The 17,806-nt window shown below is 35.0% G+C and overlaps 3 protein-coding genes across 3 annotated transcripts; 2 read left to right on the top strand and 1 right to left on the bottom strand.

The window, feature by feature from the left end:
• The first annotated feature begins 99 nt into the window (after positions 1-99).
• LOC113496458 (sodium-coupled monocarboxylate transporter 1-like) lies at positions 100-7,267 on the top strand. The gene is made up of 14 exons (XM_026875687.1): positions 100-1,139; positions 1,448-1,607; positions 1,778-1,843; positions 1,926-1,977; positions 2,305-2,372; positions 2,454-2,608; positions 3,362-3,502; positions 3,668-3,776; positions 4,808-4,917; positions 5,234-5,376; positions 5,713-5,840; positions 6,113-6,285; positions 6,681-6,906; positions 7,154-7,267. Exons 1-14 carry the CDS (start codon positions 928-930, stop codon positions 7,220-7,222), a joined length of 1,812 nt encoding a protein of 603 aa, XP_026731488.1. The 5' UTR covers positions 100-927; the 3' UTR covers positions 7,223-7,267.
• Positions 7,268-7,483: 216 nt separating this feature from the next.
• On the top strand, positions 7,484-14,088 carry LOC113496459 (sodium-coupled monocarboxylate transporter 2-like). Its single transcript, XM_026875688.1, has 13 exons — positions 7,484-7,966; positions 8,520-8,679; positions 9,072-9,137; positions 9,285-9,336; positions 9,422-9,489; positions 9,640-9,794; positions 10,054-10,194; positions 10,687-10,905; positions 11,166-11,305; positions 11,548-11,675; positions 11,928-12,097; positions 12,433-12,598; positions 13,901-14,088. The coding sequence occupies exons 1-13, from the start codon at positions 7,755-7,757 to the stop codon at positions 13,931-13,933; spliced, it is 1,710 nt and encodes a 569-aa protein (XP_026731489.1). The 5' UTR covers positions 7,484-7,754; the 3' UTR covers positions 13,934-14,088.
• A 104-nt stretch (positions 14,089-14,192) lies between these two features.
• LOC113496461 (pancreatic lipase-related protein 2-like) lies at positions 14,193-17,806 on the bottom strand. Its single transcript, XM_026875689.1, has 6 exons — positions 17,707-17,806; positions 16,403-16,580; positions 15,929-16,077; positions 15,497-15,739; positions 15,005-15,335; positions 14,193-14,284 (listed from the first exon to the last, which is right to left on the bottom strand). The coding sequence occupies exons 1-6, from the start codon at positions 17,741-17,743 to the stop codon at positions 14,239-14,241; spliced, it is 984 nt and encodes a 327-aa protein (XP_026731490.1). The 5' UTR covers positions 17,744-17,806; the 3' UTR covers positions 14,193-14,238.

Genomic DNA, 17,806 nt, shown 5'->3' on the forward strand with positions numbered 1-17,806 from the left:
AATTTTATACGTAAGCCAATACAGGTGAGGGTCACTAACTAGTTATGGTAACAAACAAAATGAATCAGGATAACGTTAATTTACTTTAATAAATAATTCCAAGAAGTCTTGAATGTAGATGAGTAAAATGCCTATTATTTTTAAGAGTGCAAATCATTACTTTATAAAGCATTATTTTGTCAATTTTGACCAGGTATGAATCCTCTTCAACCGAACTCTGCTAGTGCATAGAGCTTTACTTTACCCACGGTAATTTGGTAAAGAAAATTGTATGAGACACATTTGAAATCAACAGCTATTCTTCGAAAGGCTCCGAAGCATAAAGCGATGCACAATGGCTAATTGGTCATGTTTTGCCTGGGCATTACCGGCACCTTAATCTCCCAATTATGTCAACATCAGTCAAAAACCTTTGATGTTTTATATTTTTATTATGGAGCCTGTGTAAGGATCTCTGCTTCTGCGCTCTGCGCTGGGATATCTTTATAAGGAATCTACAATGACGAAATGCTAGGATCATTTTAGCTTCTAGGGAAATCTTCACCGACCGTTCTAATTTCCATACTCCGCGGAGGAAGCGTTCACGATGTCCAACCTACGCATTTTAGGTGCAAGTAGTCAGTTCCCGATTTGCTCCTAGCTACCGTTGGGGGGCGATCTCGCAACATCCTCTTTTAAATTGCGAGTTATCGTAATTGTTTCATTGTAACAGATTGAGCTTACGTCTCGGCGGACTCATGCATTTGAATGTTGGGTGCCTTTAACGCTACGCACATCGATATGATACGAGCTATTAATTTCAATAAATAATCCTGTTGCACCGAGATTTGAATCTGTCTCAGAAGTCAATCTAAAGAAGAATTGGGAAGTGCCTCGTATATTGTTTTATGTGATTAATTTTGCGAAACCGTTTTTCGTCTTATCATTATGGGGGAAATGGAAGGTGATGTTGCAGAACTGACTCACCTGATGCAAAGGTTTTCTTGGGTGGACTATGTGGTGTTCGTGTTTATGTTGGCTATTAGTGCCGTCGTAGGAGTTTATTGGGGTTTTTTGAAAAAACAAACGACTCAAGCTGATTACCTGCTTGGTGGGAGGAATATGCAAGTGGTTCCCGTTTCTATGTCCCTGGTAGCAAGGTAAGATTTGTTCTTAATTTCCGTTAAATCCAATGTTTGAATATGTTTGAGTGCCTTCTCATGATTAATAGCAATTACGTACCATTACGCGTTTAATTTAAATTAGGTAAGTACAAATTATTATTTTTCTAAAATGATAATAATAAAACCACTTTTTTTTTCTTTGTGGAAATATAACCGCTTGAAAAATACTTAATTCAAAGGTAATAAAAAAAACTTGCATGCTAGAAACTACCCGAATACTTTGTCCCGATTTGAAGTAAGTACCTAGAGTACCAAATTAACATTCATGTAATTTTTTTATTCAGTTTCGTCTCAGGAATAACTTTATTAGGATCGCCGACGGAGGTCTACATGCACGGAACACAGTATGCTTTTATAATAGGAGCCATATTCTTAATGTCCATCATAATGACACAGATTTACCTGCCAGTGTTCCACGAACTCAAAATAACTTCGAATTATGAGGTAAGATCTTCTTATTTTTTTTTGTCATTAAATCCTCATCATCTTCGTCATGTCAGCCTGTCCTTAGACCTTCCTCTGATATAAAGTCGTATTTTTTAAGCCTTAACATTGGTGCCTGTTTTGTTCCTAAATTAACTACGACGTACTAACTATGATTCATTTGTTTTCAGTACTTATCAATTAGATTCGACAATAAAGTGCGACTGTTTGGATCGATTTTGTTTGCGTTTACATTGGTAAATATTATTTAGACTTCTTCACTTATCATTATGATGTATCTAGGTGTAAATAAAAATTTAAAATATTGATCAATTTCAGATAGGCTGGCTTCCGATTGTTATTTACGTTCCAGCATTGGCATTTAATCAAGGTAATATGGAATGTTTTACGATATCTTTGTTTACATCTAATTAATAGCGCATAAATATTTACGTTATTTAATTTCGGGAATTCCCTTTTTGTGCAATCCACAGATAGTTATTACTCATATTACCGATATATTTTTAAAGCTTCCGTTTTATCATTTAAAACGCTTAGGTATGCCACTGGGAACAATCTTAGGACCTATAAATACGATGTACCAAATCAGTTTCTTTCAAGATATATTACGTGCTTAACTGATTACCTCGATTACCGCAGCATGCCTCAGAACCACTTAGGTACTAACTATGTTCTATTCAGTTACTCTTTTTTTCAGTTACGGGAGTAGATATTCACGTCATCACACCGATCGTGTGTTTGGTTTGCATTTTTTACACCAGTGCTGTAAGTGTTTTTTACCAAATATTGCTTGCTTGTACTCACTTTTACAAATACTGCTTTTAAAACGTATATTTTATGACCTAGGGTGGATTACAAGCGGTCGTTTGGACGGATGTCATCCAAATTACGGCAATGTTTGGCGCAATGGCCTTGGTTGCAATAAAAGGGACTATTGACGTAGGCGGTATAGGAGTTGTCTTCCAGAGGAATATGGATAGCGAAAGGATTGAAATGCCAAAGTAAGTTGTCCAAAGAATTAATTTCATAGCTGAGTCAGGTGATGACGCGCTTGTAGTAAGTTTGGGAACTGATAAAACTATTGTACCATGTTGATAATTGCTAAAACTCCTCGAACTTTGAGGGTACTTTTTAAACATTGTGCTGTCTGATTTTGTTCATCAACACCCTTGACAACTCTTAAAATTTTAATAAGTGTTATGTATACCTAAATAATACCTTACATCAAGGCTAAATACAGATGACTATAAATTACATAGGTACTACCTTCCAGTTGACATATCATACGATGTATCATAACTGCATTCTTCCGTGCATCTTAACAGAGTAATTTAAAGTGATTGCTTTGTGTAGCAGACATCAACCCACAACGACTGTTCTGATTTATTGGAGTAGTTTATCTAGCAATTTAAAATACTGTAAACCAGTCTATTTTTATTTTTAGCATAAATCCAAGCATTTGCTTTAGCTGAGTACAATGTGGGCGACCATTATTCATTTTCATTCAATGATTGTTAGTTTAAGTTGTTGATAAGTACATTTACTGTGCATTAATGCTTTCCATCGAACTTGTAGGATAATTAAATACAATTTCTGCCTTTTAGTAGTTAGGTAGGTAATAGCTTTGTAACGTATTTAACAGTCAAGATTCATCGAGTTATTATACCTTACTTGATTTTGAATAACTCCTTCATTAATTTTGTATTTTTTTCTCGTTTAATGGTATTTCAATTTTTTGTTTTATTCTTATACAGTTGGGATCCTAATCCTCTAACACGACACACGATCTGGAGTTTAATAATCGGGGGAACAATTTACTGGCTTCAATCCAATGCTGTCAATCAAACGATGGTGCAAAGATACCTCTCTTTGCCGACTCTAAGGGGAGCTAAATGGTAAGTCCAGAAATTAATTAAAAAGTGTGAGAGATAGACAACCTCTTTGCTTACAAATCAGAAGCATAACATTCTCCTCAACTATTGAATTAACTCACTTTTACTTGATATTTTTTACACTACTTAGAATCTATCAAATGATGTGTTTCTTTTTTACTTTTTCAGGGCAGTCTTCTTATTTTGCATTGGTATATCGTTTCTGTATTGCTTCTGTCTGTACTGCGGGTTATTGATTTATGCAAGGTTTCACGACTGCGACCCGTTACAAACCAAGGTAAGGGTTCACAAAATCAAGATATGTTTCTGAGAATAATGTTCTTATTTTATTACCTTTCACATTACTCGTATTTAATTTTCTATTTATATTTTCCACCATAAGCCGCCCTAAGGGTAAAACAGTATGCTATTACAAATCGCTTCGCAGTTTGTCCGTCTAGGTTGATCTCATCAACCGTGATATCTAGACTGTGCAAATTTTCTCAAAGGATGTTTCTTGCTGCTAGAATAATTAATAATAATCCATGTAAAGTTAAGATTGGTATAGTCGAAATTTTTTATTGCTAATTTGGTTATTTCGCTATATTTGTAACATTCAATGTTGCGGGTCGAACTCGCACTCGACCGGGTTTTTAGGAGTAACCTCAACTATGTCTAACCGTTTGATGGTACCTACCTACAATTGCTTCGTTGAGTAAGGTACATTGATAGCTCAAATCCCAATGTCAGAAAATAATGGAGATGCGCTGGTGGCCTACTAACACCAATGACCAGTTTCCTGCAATTGACTTCTACGAAGTACTAGGATTGAGAAGCGATTCAAGTACTAGGTGTTCATTGTTATGCATATCTAGAGCGACTGCAAAAGATTGATAAGGTTATACTTTATAGAGATAAAACGTGGTAGGGACTTGATTGGGCTGACGAAAATTGAGGATGCTCCTCTTCGTCTTCAGTTCAAAACGTCCTTCCACGTAATCGGAGATATTTTAAAGCTTTTATGACTGACTGATCAAACAGCTTTTCAACAGTTAATAGGCAGGTAGTCCTTCGTTGTAATTTACATGGAACACTTCACTTATTGTGCTCAACTTAGTTATGCCTGTTCTTATATTAAGCTTACCGAAAGTATTGTGAGGTAACATAATGAGACTTCCGATACCACTACAACAAAAACCATGCATTTAATATTTTCGGCTACTTGAACTGCAATATTATAGGAATCTTTAAGTTTTCTATACTTTTTTGATCTAGTCAGTCCTTTTTCATAATTCAATAGTTTTAACCCGTGTCCTTTTTGATTTTCAGCTAGCAAAAGCAAAAGACCAGCTTCTACCTCTTCTAGTAATGGATGTGCTTGGTGACATCCCTGGCTTACCTGGTGTCTTCGTCGCCGGAATATTCAGTGCAGCCCTAAGGTAATTTGGTGCTTTTACAAGTAATATTAACAAACATGACTGTCTATAACATGAATATCGTACATGAATGATAAATCGTAGGTACGAGAAATTAGTCTAAAAAGAAAATGCTCCTGTCGAACTAATCAGTGAAAATAGTCTCAATATTTTTAAGTAGCATTTGGGAAGGATTTATTACTTCATTTAAGGCTGAGCGTTCTTCATGCCTTTCGCTATGATTATTTTCTTCAGCGATGTTTCTATAGGAGGGTTAGCAAAGCAACGAAGTGCTATGTTAGTCAAACAAATTTCATTTATTATTTTCTTAAATTTCCAGTTCACTATCCACAAGTCTGAACTCTATGTCGGCCGTGGTGCTAGAAGACTTCTACAAGCCTTTCTTCAGCAAGCAGTTATCAGATAGGCAGAGCAGCTGGCTCATGAGAGGGGTCGTCATTCTATTGGGCACTATCTGTGTAGGTAAATATTTTGTTCCACTTTTTTTATCCAATACTCAATATTATTTTTAAGCATTTTACCGTTTCAAAGTAGCTATGAATTTTAATTTACTGTTTGTAGCCTTTTAATCGGACATATTTTATCGGTTTTCACTTTTCCTATACTTGTTTTTAGTGTTTAAACTCCGTGGGCAAGCAACTTTACTTAAATGAAAATATTAGTTTCGATAAGCCAAATAGAGTTCCTACCAGTGTCAAGTCAAAGAGTAGTACCACGTGTCTAACTTTGGGTAAAGATGGTAAACTTTTGGTAATTTTTGAAAATTATCTGCTATAAAATTATTAAATAAAATTCCAGGTCTAGTTTTTATAGTGGAGAAGATGGGGACGATCTTACAGCTGACAATGACGTTGGAGTCCATGACCATGGGGCCACAGCTTGGAGTATTTACCATGGGAATTCTCATGCCTTGGGTAGATGCTACAGTAAGAATTTGATTTTTAAATTGTCACTTACTAGAAATCTAAAAAAAAATTAATAATTATTGTAAAAGCACCAGCCAGCAGGCTTTAGTAACAAACGACGTCACCTAGCTTTCTGATTAGTGAAAGGACATTCATGGATTAACTACCTCGATGGAGAAATCAACGACGCATTCAGACTTACGATCTATGTAGTTTACTATGAATTTTAATCAAGGAAAGAATTTATCTTTGAAAAAAGTTAAGTTAGTCTAATCAGCTACGTTGATGACCAGGGTGCTCTGGTGGGTGGTGTAAGCGGCGTCGCGATAATGTCCTGGTGGTGTCTGACGTCACAGCTCGCCATAGCTCGCGGGCAGATCACACACCCTCATAAATCGCTCAGCACTGAGGGTTGCACCTATAACTTTACCATCGCCGACAATATCATTGAGGATTCCGTGTTTAGGTATGTTTTTGGGTTATGGATGAAGTGTAAGGTATGAAAATTATAAGGGTCAGTACTGTGCGGGTTACAACCTTCAAGAAAATACAATACTCTTTTAAAAAATCTTCTCTACTACGACTCTACAAAAGTCCAGCTTTTACCTGTTCACGGCCTATTTTCACAGTTAAAAAAATCCTATACTATATAAAACGGGGCATGTTTCAACCTCAAGTGGGGGCTTGAGGTTGAAACATGCCCTGTTTTAAATACTCAATATAAGCTGCTTTATTAAATCGTAATAAGATATCCATGAATATCTGTTTAATTTTCCTCGTATTTCCAGACGAATATAACCAAATTGACTTAGAAAAAATTAACTATGTCCAATAAATTCACCAGGACTTATTTTCCTCTAGTGATGATGTAAACCCAGTCCTCCGCGTGTCCTACATGTGGTACACCCTCGCCGGAGCCATGGTGAGCGTGTGTGTCGGCGCCGTGGTCTCCCGCATAAACCGCGCGCGAGGCAAGCCGCACCTGCCGCCAGCACCGAGGCTGCTCGCTCCACAGCTCAGGAAACTCTATAAGGAACCCCCTCATCCCACAGACGAACCTTATATAAGAGCTTATGGACAGAATAAGGTAGGGGAAAGAAAATTTAAAAAAATAGTTCAACCAATGATTACAGTTTTATCTTCCACATATTATTTTGCTATAAAATCTTATTACTATGTAAAAATAACAAGATTTTAAATACTAAATTAAAAGATTTAAAAATAAATCAGATCAATCAAAATGCCTAATCAATTATTTGCTTTACGAAATCAATCAATCAAAATAATGTCCAATGAATTTACTGGCTAGTACTACATGCATTTTATTGTTACAGGAAACCTGCCAAACGAATTCTACCTCAATAAATATGAAACCGATCGCAGAACGCGAAGAAATCAGCTGATTATCTAATTAAGAGTTTATTTTAATAAAATATTTCAAGATGCAAGTGTCGTTTTATTTTTCCCACTCATCTTCAAACTTCATAATATTTTAATCCCATTTCCGCATCTTTTTTGAGACACAAAACAAATAGTACACAAATCATTACTTGTCGACAGATATTTACTGTTTTACAAAACGTCTTCTTATATCAATCAAAAACAATACAATACTTGTCGGTATAATGTAGAGCATTTTATCATTAGCTACGGTTATCACTTGATCAAAGATATTACTACAATATCCTTTGAAGGTCCACTGAGGTCTATTTCAGCGGAGCGTAGGAAATGGTCAATTGTGACGAAAATAGCCCCCAGTCAAGGAAAATAGCCGGCGACAATTGTAAAATTGCTTTTGTATTCATTTACACTTTGACACGAGACGTGTTGAAACAACTCGCTTAGATTTAATATTTTCACTTCAGGATAAATTACTTAGTATCTAAGAATTGTGGGAAAGTGTTAAAGAAGTCTTATTTTAAGGAGTTTTGTAGAATGTCTGATGAAAAGTTACACGTTTCGGCAGTGAGGCAGTCGTTACAGCATTTCGCTTGGTTTGATTATATATTGTTTGTTTTCATGCTGACAATATGTGGTGGTATCGGTGTTTACTTTGGTTTTGTCAAGAAACAGAGTTCGACACAGGATTATTTGATGGGTGGCAGGAATATGAAGGTCCTGCCTGTTTGTTTCTCGTTAGTTGCAAGGTAATTTTTGTTATTAATAATACTAAGTGTGTTTTTATTGCCATCTGTTTCCGTTCGAGCGGAGTACGTCCTCGTGAGTCGGTAAATATCGCAAAAGTACTGCGTCAGTGCAAGATATGCACAATTCTTACCTAAGCGAGTTGTTTAATCCTTCTTTTACAAATAAGTACAATGGCTGACTTCTCTTCCAATCAACGTAGAATTATCTTCAAAATTTAGCAGATGCTTTTGTTTCTTGATTAAAAAATTGTAAAGAAAAAAATAAAAGTCCTAATATAAATATACTTAGATATAAGTAGTTTAGAGCCAACTTTCATTTAAGAAATTGGTCGCCATTTCGTCGACGCTACCTGTGGTACAATGACAATATGTAAAGATGATTGCCTTTGAATTAATTGTTGAATATTATGAGATTCTTTGAGTATTTTGACACGACTGTGACACTGGCCAATTATTTATGTAGCAAAAAAAGGAAACATTGATTCTAAAGTTAAATGTACCTTCTTTGTTCATGCTTACATTGCAGCATTCTAGTATCTTCTTTTGTTTTCAGTTTTATCTCAGGAATATCTCTGCTTGGCACGCCAACAGAGTTATATATTTATGGAACATCCTACGTATTCGCCTTAGTCGGTGCTTTAATGATGTCTATAATAGTTTCGTATACGTTCCTACCCATATTACATCAACTTAACCTTACATCAGCTTATGAAGTAAGTTGCACCTCTTTTACTGACTAGCTAAGCTAGCGACTTCGTTCGCGTGGTAAAGTGAAATTTGAACAATCTTTTCATTTACAATTAGCATAACTTTTTAATTTTTGACCAGTTGGCATGAAACAAAAACTAACGCAAAACAATATCTATACTTAGATACAAACAATTGAAAGCAACTGAATCAAATAAGTCGTTGCAGAGTTCATCGCTTACAGACGCATAGACAAACAGACAAAAACTACAAATGTCTCGATATTGTTTGTAGACAATGCAATAATATTTTACATTTCTAAAAATTACATATATTACCGAATCAAGTGGAAAACCTATACAAAGTAGTAACAACTGTCATATTTAATTTGGTTTTTTACATATCAATTTATTTTCAGTACCTGGAGCTTCGTTATGACAAGCGATTACGGGTTTTTGGGTCCGTAATATTTAGCGTATATTTAGTAAGTACATAATGTTACCTTGCCTTAAGAGTACATATTATACTTAAGTATAGTAAAACACAAAGAAAATTTTCCTTAAAAATAATTTAAATTACTAAAATTTTTGATTTTTCTTATGTTATTATTAATCTCTTTTATGTATTTTAGTTGGCGTGGCTGCCTATTGTGGTATACGTTCCAGCTTTAGCGTTCAATCAAGGTAAAGACATATGTATAATGTTCTTTTTATAACTGCACGTTTCTCTTAATTGTTCTTAATTTCATTGAAATGGTCTATGTTTCAGTGACCGGTATCAACATTCACATAACGACGCCAATACTTTGCTTCGTCTGCATATTTTATACGTCTTTGGTGAGTAATATCTTTTATGTCGCTTACTGTTAGATACGAAAAAAAAAACTTTAAATTTAAACTGTTGAATATGGAAAAAATCTTTAAATATTAATTGTCTCTCCATATCTTGAGTAACAGAGGGAGAATTAATATTTATTATCTTTTCAGGGAGGCTTAAAAGCGGTAGTATGGACTGATGTGATTCAAACAATAGTGATGATCGGAGCAATGTTATTAGTTATAGTAAAAGGGACCATAAATGTCGGCGGCTTTACAGAAGTTATTAAAAAAAATTGGAATACAGGACGACTGGAATTTCCACCGTAATTATATTTTAAGCTTTTTTGTTTCTGTAAAGAAATATATTATGATCAGTAGTGATTCAATCCGTCTGTCTGTCGCAGAGCGTTTCACAAAAATTTCAATTCACATAAAAAAAAGTACCAAACTCAGAACAAGCATTCGTAAATTCGACAAATGGATTGGATTTTGCTTGATAGGTTTAAACGACTTTGCTATCCGTGCAATAGTATTGTGATAACTGTCAATTTAGTTTAGAATAAAATACATATATTTTTTTAGTTTCAAATTAGACTTAACAGAAAGACATTCAGTATGGTCGGTATCCATCGGCGCAACATTCTACTGGATTGGCAACATAGCTGTAAACCAATCTATGATGCAAAGATTTCTTTCGTTACCAGAATTGAAATCATCAAAGAAGTAAGTACTTTTGTAACCAAGTAATATAAAGATCAGGTCGCAAAGTAGGCAGTTATTGGTTGGAAGTGAGACAGTCTTCTAGTCTACATGAGGTAGAAAGACGTTGTTCTTCCATGATTATGGTAGGGTCACTTTATGAGGTGGTGACAGGCCCCCAGCACTTATCTACCTATCTACTTAGAACTATCCTTTATGAGGACAACATTTTTTCTTTCTTTATTTTGTGCTTAGTATATATATTTTCGTATTCCACTTAGAAGAGCAAGTATGAGAGGCCTGCATCCAGCAGAGGGACGACTAGGTTGAATTAAGTCATAGATTGGTGCTTTTGTAAATAAATAAGCTTTTACCCGGGACTATGACTTCATGGCAATTAGGATCATTATAAGGAACTTACTGAATATATGATATTATTCAAATAAATCTGAAAATCGGAACGTTTTTACAAATGTTACCCCTTTTGCGATAATTAATACCTTCACTTAATTTCAGGACTCTCTGGGGTTTTCTCTTCGGCGTAGTTTTCATTGTGTTCATCTGTGGCTACAGTGGTTTAGTGGCGTTCGCAAGATACCATGACTGCGACCCACTGGATTCCAAGCTAGCATTGGCTAAAGACCAGCTTCTTCCATTACTGGTGATGGACATACTTGGGGATTGGCACGGCATGCCTGGGATCTTTGTGGCTGGGGTGTTTAGCGCTGCTCTAAGGTGAGTCAAAAACGTAAAGTAAAAGGTAAAACATAGACTAGTTACATTAAATTTATTTAAAAATATTTTAATTATCATAAAGAGCCACAACACCTAATGAACCTACACGAATTGAGGCTGGGAAAAGATCAAGGAAATCTCGGCTTAAGGTTATGCAAGATTAGTTTTCTGTGTACAAAATTATGTATATCGAAAGACTTACTAGGAAGTTAATAAAATTAAACACGTACTTAAACCAAATAATGCGATGTATTTTTCAGCTCCCTCTCGACTGGTTTAAATTCCATGGCTGCAGTTGTTTTAGAAGATTTTTGGAAGCCATTTTTTAGGAAGTTATCGCACAGGCAAACACAAATATTAGTCCGAGGTGTAGTGGTTGTGCTTGGAGCAATTTGCGTAGGTATGAAAATATTGTCTATATTAAGTAACGTTTGAAAAAAGTAAGTTGTACCTACTTGCAAGAAGCATCTTTAGATTTATTTCGATCTTAATCCCCTTGGAATAGGATTGAATTTCAATAAGTGTGACTTAATTTAATCTTAATCCAATTAGAACAGACACCTGAATTTACAATTTTAATTTATTTTTAAAATACATTTTCGAAAAATATTCATTTTAATTTTCTTTCTTTTTCTTTTTTAGCTTTAGTATACGTAGTGGAAAGGCTGGGTTCAGTTCTGCAGTTAACAATGAGTCTGTCATCAGCATCAATGGGAGCCTTGTCTGGGGTGTTCCTCATGGGAATGTTTTTGCCCTTTATCGATTCTACGGTTTGTATATTGATGAATTTAGATTAGATTTGTGATAAGCCATTTTTTATCGAAATATGGTAAAAAATATAGAGATAATAATTAATTGAATCATTATGTTTTACATGTCCTGTATTTTTTTAAGCTCGTTAGAGTACTAAATTTCTGTCTGATTATGGAGAAAGACAGCTTTTGGGGATAATTTTGGGTAAAGCCAAGACCCTGTAAAATAAGATTTTTTTCTTACATTTTTGTTAATTTATTTGTTTTTAGAGTGCGTTAACAGGAGGTGTCTTCGGTTTAACATCAGCTTGGTGGATTGCTGCTCAATCCCAACTTGCACAAGCAAACGGGATGCTAAAGTTTGAGGAGAAACCAAGATTCACAAGCAATTGTACTTATACATTCGATGAAATAGTGCGAAACGTTGATGATGCTGAAAGGTGAAGTTTAACATTTTTATACAGATGGCCCTATTCGAATATGATATTTTGATGTTTTCTTAAATGAGTATTTGTCCTTTTCTTGATTATGGCAAAGACATCCTCGTAAGGACGACTTTTTGCTAAATATCGTTCTAAATTCACAACATTCACACGCACAAAGACACTTCTTCTCAGAACAAGCCTGTGCGGATCACATAAATGCATGCAATGGGGAACACGATACCCCTTAACAAGACTGGTTGTCAAAGATGTATAAACAATAAACCCACAATTTGATGGACAACTTGCGCTAATGGCTACTGATAATGATAATTTTATTATTTTCTTCACAGTGAGGTGCCTTACCTTTATCGGATCTCATACCTATGGTTCACTGGATTTGGATGTATGGTCACAATCAGTATCGCTTGCATAGTGAGCTTAAGGAAATCGGTGAAACTTCACCAAGATCATCGTTTGTTTGCTCCGTTTGTACGAAGATGGCTGGAGAAGGAAAAGGTAAGGATATTTTGACGGATTGAATTGATAAACAGATCGCCTTCACCCACTATTAAAGTAAAACTGTTGCAGCTGTGAAAGCGAGATAGCGCACTACATGACGCAGCGCGGCATCTCTATCTTTCACATAGGCAACTACTTTAAAAGATTTGTAAAGGCGCCTTGAGAATGAGAAAGGCCAACACACGTGTTGAAATTGAAGTATAATGTCAATCATAACATGTTTCGTTCGATTGTATTGTAGTATAGTATTCGTTGTTGAGATTATAGTAGGTACGTTAGTGAAAATCACGCAAATTTAAAGCATCCTAATCACACTCATAGTGATTTCTTTAGCGTTATCACAATAAAAATATAAATTCGAATTTTTGCAATTACACAATTGACAATAATGTAAATATCATTTGACTAGATTAAATTGATTAATAATTATTGCGTCAAATATATGCGTGGCCATAATCTTTTAATCTCCTTTGGGCGTGATAGTGGTTCATGCGATTAAGAGCTCACCTTGAATGTTTTCTATTGTATTATTATGTAATTAACACCTGATTTTGTTGCTATAGACCACTGTATCGTGTGCGTCGAAAGTAGAGCTCCTGCCATTGTGTAAGCAAGACGCGGCTAGATGAGATGTATAGTGTTGTCTCATTTCCACAATAGCTACTTGTTCATAGTTCAAGCCTAGATAGGAGGAAAGCGAACAAACCTTTGAGGATCAGCGAATGTACGCACGAATTGTACAGTCAGCAACAGAATTTGCATAACAATATTCGATTTACAAGGGCTAATTTATTTGTCGTTTAGAAATGGAATTTTTGGATTTCTAATATATATTATTTTGATCATATTAGGTGTTAGGCAATTTACCCTACTTAATTGCGGTTTAGCCACGCGTATTTATCGGCATAGCCAGACTACTTTCAAACCTTAAAAGTTTTTAATCATGAGCTGACGCGGTGCTCTCACGGAAGTTCTTTCTCACACAAAATAAAATTAAGATACGGCACAAAATGTTTTGAAAATCTGATTGTTCAGCAAATTTTGTTGCTGACTGTACGTTCTTAATTTAGGTATGATGTGTGCATTGTCGTGATTGATACTTAAAATATCAGCATTAATTCGGTAGATATTGAATACCATTAAAAATAAAGTATTAAAATTAATGCACTGATAAACCGTACTAGAATAATCGGGTAAGTGGGGGTCTATTTCGCATGTTCCGAGGATCTCCTTGTCTGAAAGTAATATTATAATATGGTTATGGAAGTGTTTATTGTATTGTATTCTATGTTGTTTCAGATAAATGATGTTTATATGAAGAGTGTTAAATAAAAATATTGGGAAATATGTTTTGAAAGAATAATAAAGATTGGAATAAGAAGCAAGAAGTGTTTAGAACGAATTTTGAAACAGTTGTAATAAGATTGAAAAATATATTATAATAATGAAGCTGTTGTTTTGATTATTACTTAAATTAAAAAATATTTCTGTAGGTTTACTGCATTTGCATTTGCTAAGATAATTCATAATAAAAACAAAATGTAATTAAAAATCATATTTTATTAAACAAATATTGTCGTCTTTGATCATATCAATTTCGGTTCCATATATCCAAAAGATTTTTCGTTCGGTTTCGATTAGAAAGGATAGTTTCTGCCAGTGTTGACTCTGTATATACCCGTACTGAAACAAAATATTCAAATTAAGCTTAGTTTTTTTCAATCTAACATGGTATCAATCCCATTCTGCGGGTCCAGAAAGAAAGGGACAAAAATAAACTCTATTATGTTCGAAGAATGTCTATGTATCCTGATGGTGAATGGCAACTCTAGAAAGTATAATATATTACGATAGCAAAAAGTTGCAATGGAGTCATTGACTTAGATTAATTAACTTTGGTATAAATATTATCAGACATGCGATTAAAGGATTAACAGATACGTGTGCAAGTCAATGTTTCCTGAATACGTCAAAATAAGGCAAAAGATAGGGGAATCGAAAACAGGCTTAGAGTACTGCGTTTTAGGTATTATTTAAAAGATAAAATTAATAATAATCACGCTTCTTACAGAACCCACATCTTTTAAACGGTTTATAGCAAACAACGTAAGATCTCTCGCACCTAATTCAGATTTAATCTTGCTAATACCTATTATGAACGAGAAAGTTTGCGTGTATGCTTGTTCCTCTTATACGCAAAATCCAATGAACAGAGAGATTTGGACGAAACTTGTAAAACAGATAGTTTATAACTAGGATTAACAAATAGGATTTTTAACCCGATTCCTTTTGATCATTTTCGATTAGTAGCGGGTGGAAACTCAATCAAAAGCTAGTACAAAATAAACTAAATTGAAATCGCAAAATCCTCGGTCAGGGTCAAAAATGATAAGGGTTCCTTACCGCGACTTGTTCAGGTCACTGTTACCCATATGGTAGAGGGTTCCAGTACACCTGTCACGAGTAGCCTCCCTAAGATCAGCGCATTGGTTCGCCCGCAGATGGTTGTGCTTCACAGTACTGGCCATGTACTCGTAAGCACGACCGTGGGAGCAGCTGTTGACGAGGCATCCAGGCATGTTGCTGCCACCATTGGGGTAGAAGTCAGCGTCACCGCAAGGGTCGTTGAAGCCAAGCATAGAGGTATCAGTGTGAATTACTTCGACGTAGCGCCCGTCTGAACGCACGATGCGATTGCGGTCGTTACCCCATAGAGGACCAGCAGGGTCCAAGGCTAAAATAAAATACAGAAAAATCTTATTGAAGTTGGTCGTACTCTATGTATGGTTGTTTTTAAGGTTGAGAATAATGTAGAGTAAAATTTGTTGACTCTGATGTTATTATAAAATGGTGTTTAAGGGTATTTTAAAATGTGGTTAGGTGGTTGGTTGGTACCTGTAATCCTTCGGACTCGCGAATTGGTTTCCCTTCCAGCATTGCCCACCAAGTGACCACCAAGACTGAAGCCAACTAAATGTACTCTGTCGTAGGACATTCCCAAACTAACGAGCCAGTTGACGAATCGTCCAAGACCTCTTCCGACCTCAGCAGTACCGCCCTTAGCTGTGTTGTAAGATCTGTTGGCGAGCTCGCTCCAGTCGACAACAATGACGTTGACGTCACCGTTTTGAAGGAAGGCTGAAACACAATTTCAGGATTAGGAGGCGAAATTAAAAAGCATTTTGGTGAAATGAAAAATTCATTATAAGTATATGCTAGAATTACGAAAATTAAAACAGAATATTGGATCGTTAAGAGCATTACTATTATTTTTATATTGAATAGTATTCAATAATTTTAAATAAATTATATTAAATAATATTTTACCTTGACGGAGAAGAGTGTTCATTTCATTTCTACCGTTGCCGTTCCAACCGTGAGCGAGGAACACAGTGACTTTCGAAAAACTGAAGTGTGAGTTCCTTACGGAGTTTGCGTCTCCATTCCTCAGGACTTGGTGTGAGTTTTGGTTAGATCTGAAATTATTAATATTCAATAAAAACTAGAGGCCTGCAAATGTTGTTGAAGAAGCCAAGTGTTATTTTTCAATCGCACGTCAATAAATAACGCTGAAATGATATTTCGTTTCGATTGGTCACGTGACTTTAACCTGCCAACTAGATACATTTGAGCGATTCTATTGACGTTAACGATGAGAAAAATGTCACATAATATCTAGAGTGGGTTAATTTTTCATTTTCAAGAATCAAGAACTAATTTTGTTGCGCCTTGAGGAATCACATCCAAACATGCAATCGATTGATAGTGCAATCATCAATGTAGAAGGTATGTGTATGTTACCTAGTAAATAGCCAGTAAGCATTGTTGTTAGGGTTCCTTGTGTATTCTTCAATGTATTCCAAGTCTGCGGGTTCTTCGGCATCCACCAGGTGGACTATGCCGTCACCATCACCGGGGAAAAGGAAGTATCTGTCGCCTTCTCGGTACTCTTGGTCCTTGATAACACTTGCAGTACAAACTGTGTAGAAAAGATGAGTGTTATAATGATAATCGATGCTTGATTAGTAAGTTATAGTGGCGAATAAAGGGGAACAGATAGACCTAAACTGTCTTTCAATGAGTGTCAGAAGAGGGCCATCGTTGAATAGGCAGACCCAAGAAACGTTGCCACGACTGCATGTAACCACGATCTTGATAGGTTTATTACATGCCAGATAATACGGTAGGTAGAAAAAAATAGAATTCTAAAGGAGAGACGTTTACACAGCATTGGGACAGTACAGATTGAAAAAAAAATAGTCTAACGAATCGAACATTTATAGCAACCAAAACTTTAAGAATTTATGAAAAAGAAATGTTAAAAATAACTAATGCAAAAATGATAAAACTACATCAACCCAGGAAGATACTAATCGGAAAGAAATTGATCAGTAACGGAATTTTTTGACAATAGATAAATGGAAATAATAGAATATTCATTATCTAATGCTCGTATCTAATGGATGATTAATTATTGTTATAAATCAAAATAACACTGTATTAATCTCAGATTACAATGTTCAGTCAAATTTAAAATATGTAATTATCCTTCCTTATGGAAAAGTCACAAAACGCTGTGCATGAAACATTTGATAAAGGAATGAATATTTGTGAAAGGCAAAACAGCTGTTAAGTTAAAATAAGATAACAGTTTAAAAAAAATATTTTTAGGGCAAATTAATGCTTGAAATTTGGATCTCTAAAGTTACAATTGTCATATCAAAATCAATTGATTTGTAAAAAATCTGTTTAAGTTTGCAAAATATGCTATATTTCAATGGCTGATGAAGTCAAGGACCTTAAATAGGTATTCTGCAAAATGCTACATCGTGCAGAAGAAATACACGCATTTGAAATATAACTAGTGCCTTAGTAATACTTCATAGAAAATTTACAGCGATAAAAAAAAAATAGACCTCACATTTTAAACTGTCTGCTTAATTTTGAGATACAAAGTTTTCTCAATAAAAAAACAAATTTCGACAATATTTGCGATGTTTTGACCCTGAACTCTTGTTACTAACCAAAACTGTTGAAGTTTCAAAATCAGCAACAATAAAATTAAGGTTTAATTTATATCATGAATAAAAGTTTTAATTATTTACCTGCTACAACGATAGACAACAGTAACACGCACTTCATGATGAAGAGAGAGGGCACTATCTACATGAAGTTCTTATGCAGTTACCGTATTTATATGAAGAT

The sequence above is a fragment of the Trichoplusia ni genome, chromosome 8 (genome assembly GCF_003590095.1).
Source record: "Trichoplusia ni isolate ovarian cell line Hi5 chromosome 8, tn1, whole genome shotgun sequence".
Taxonomy (NCBI): Eukaryota; Metazoa; Arthropoda; class Insecta; order Lepidoptera; family Noctuidae; genus Trichoplusia; species Trichoplusia ni.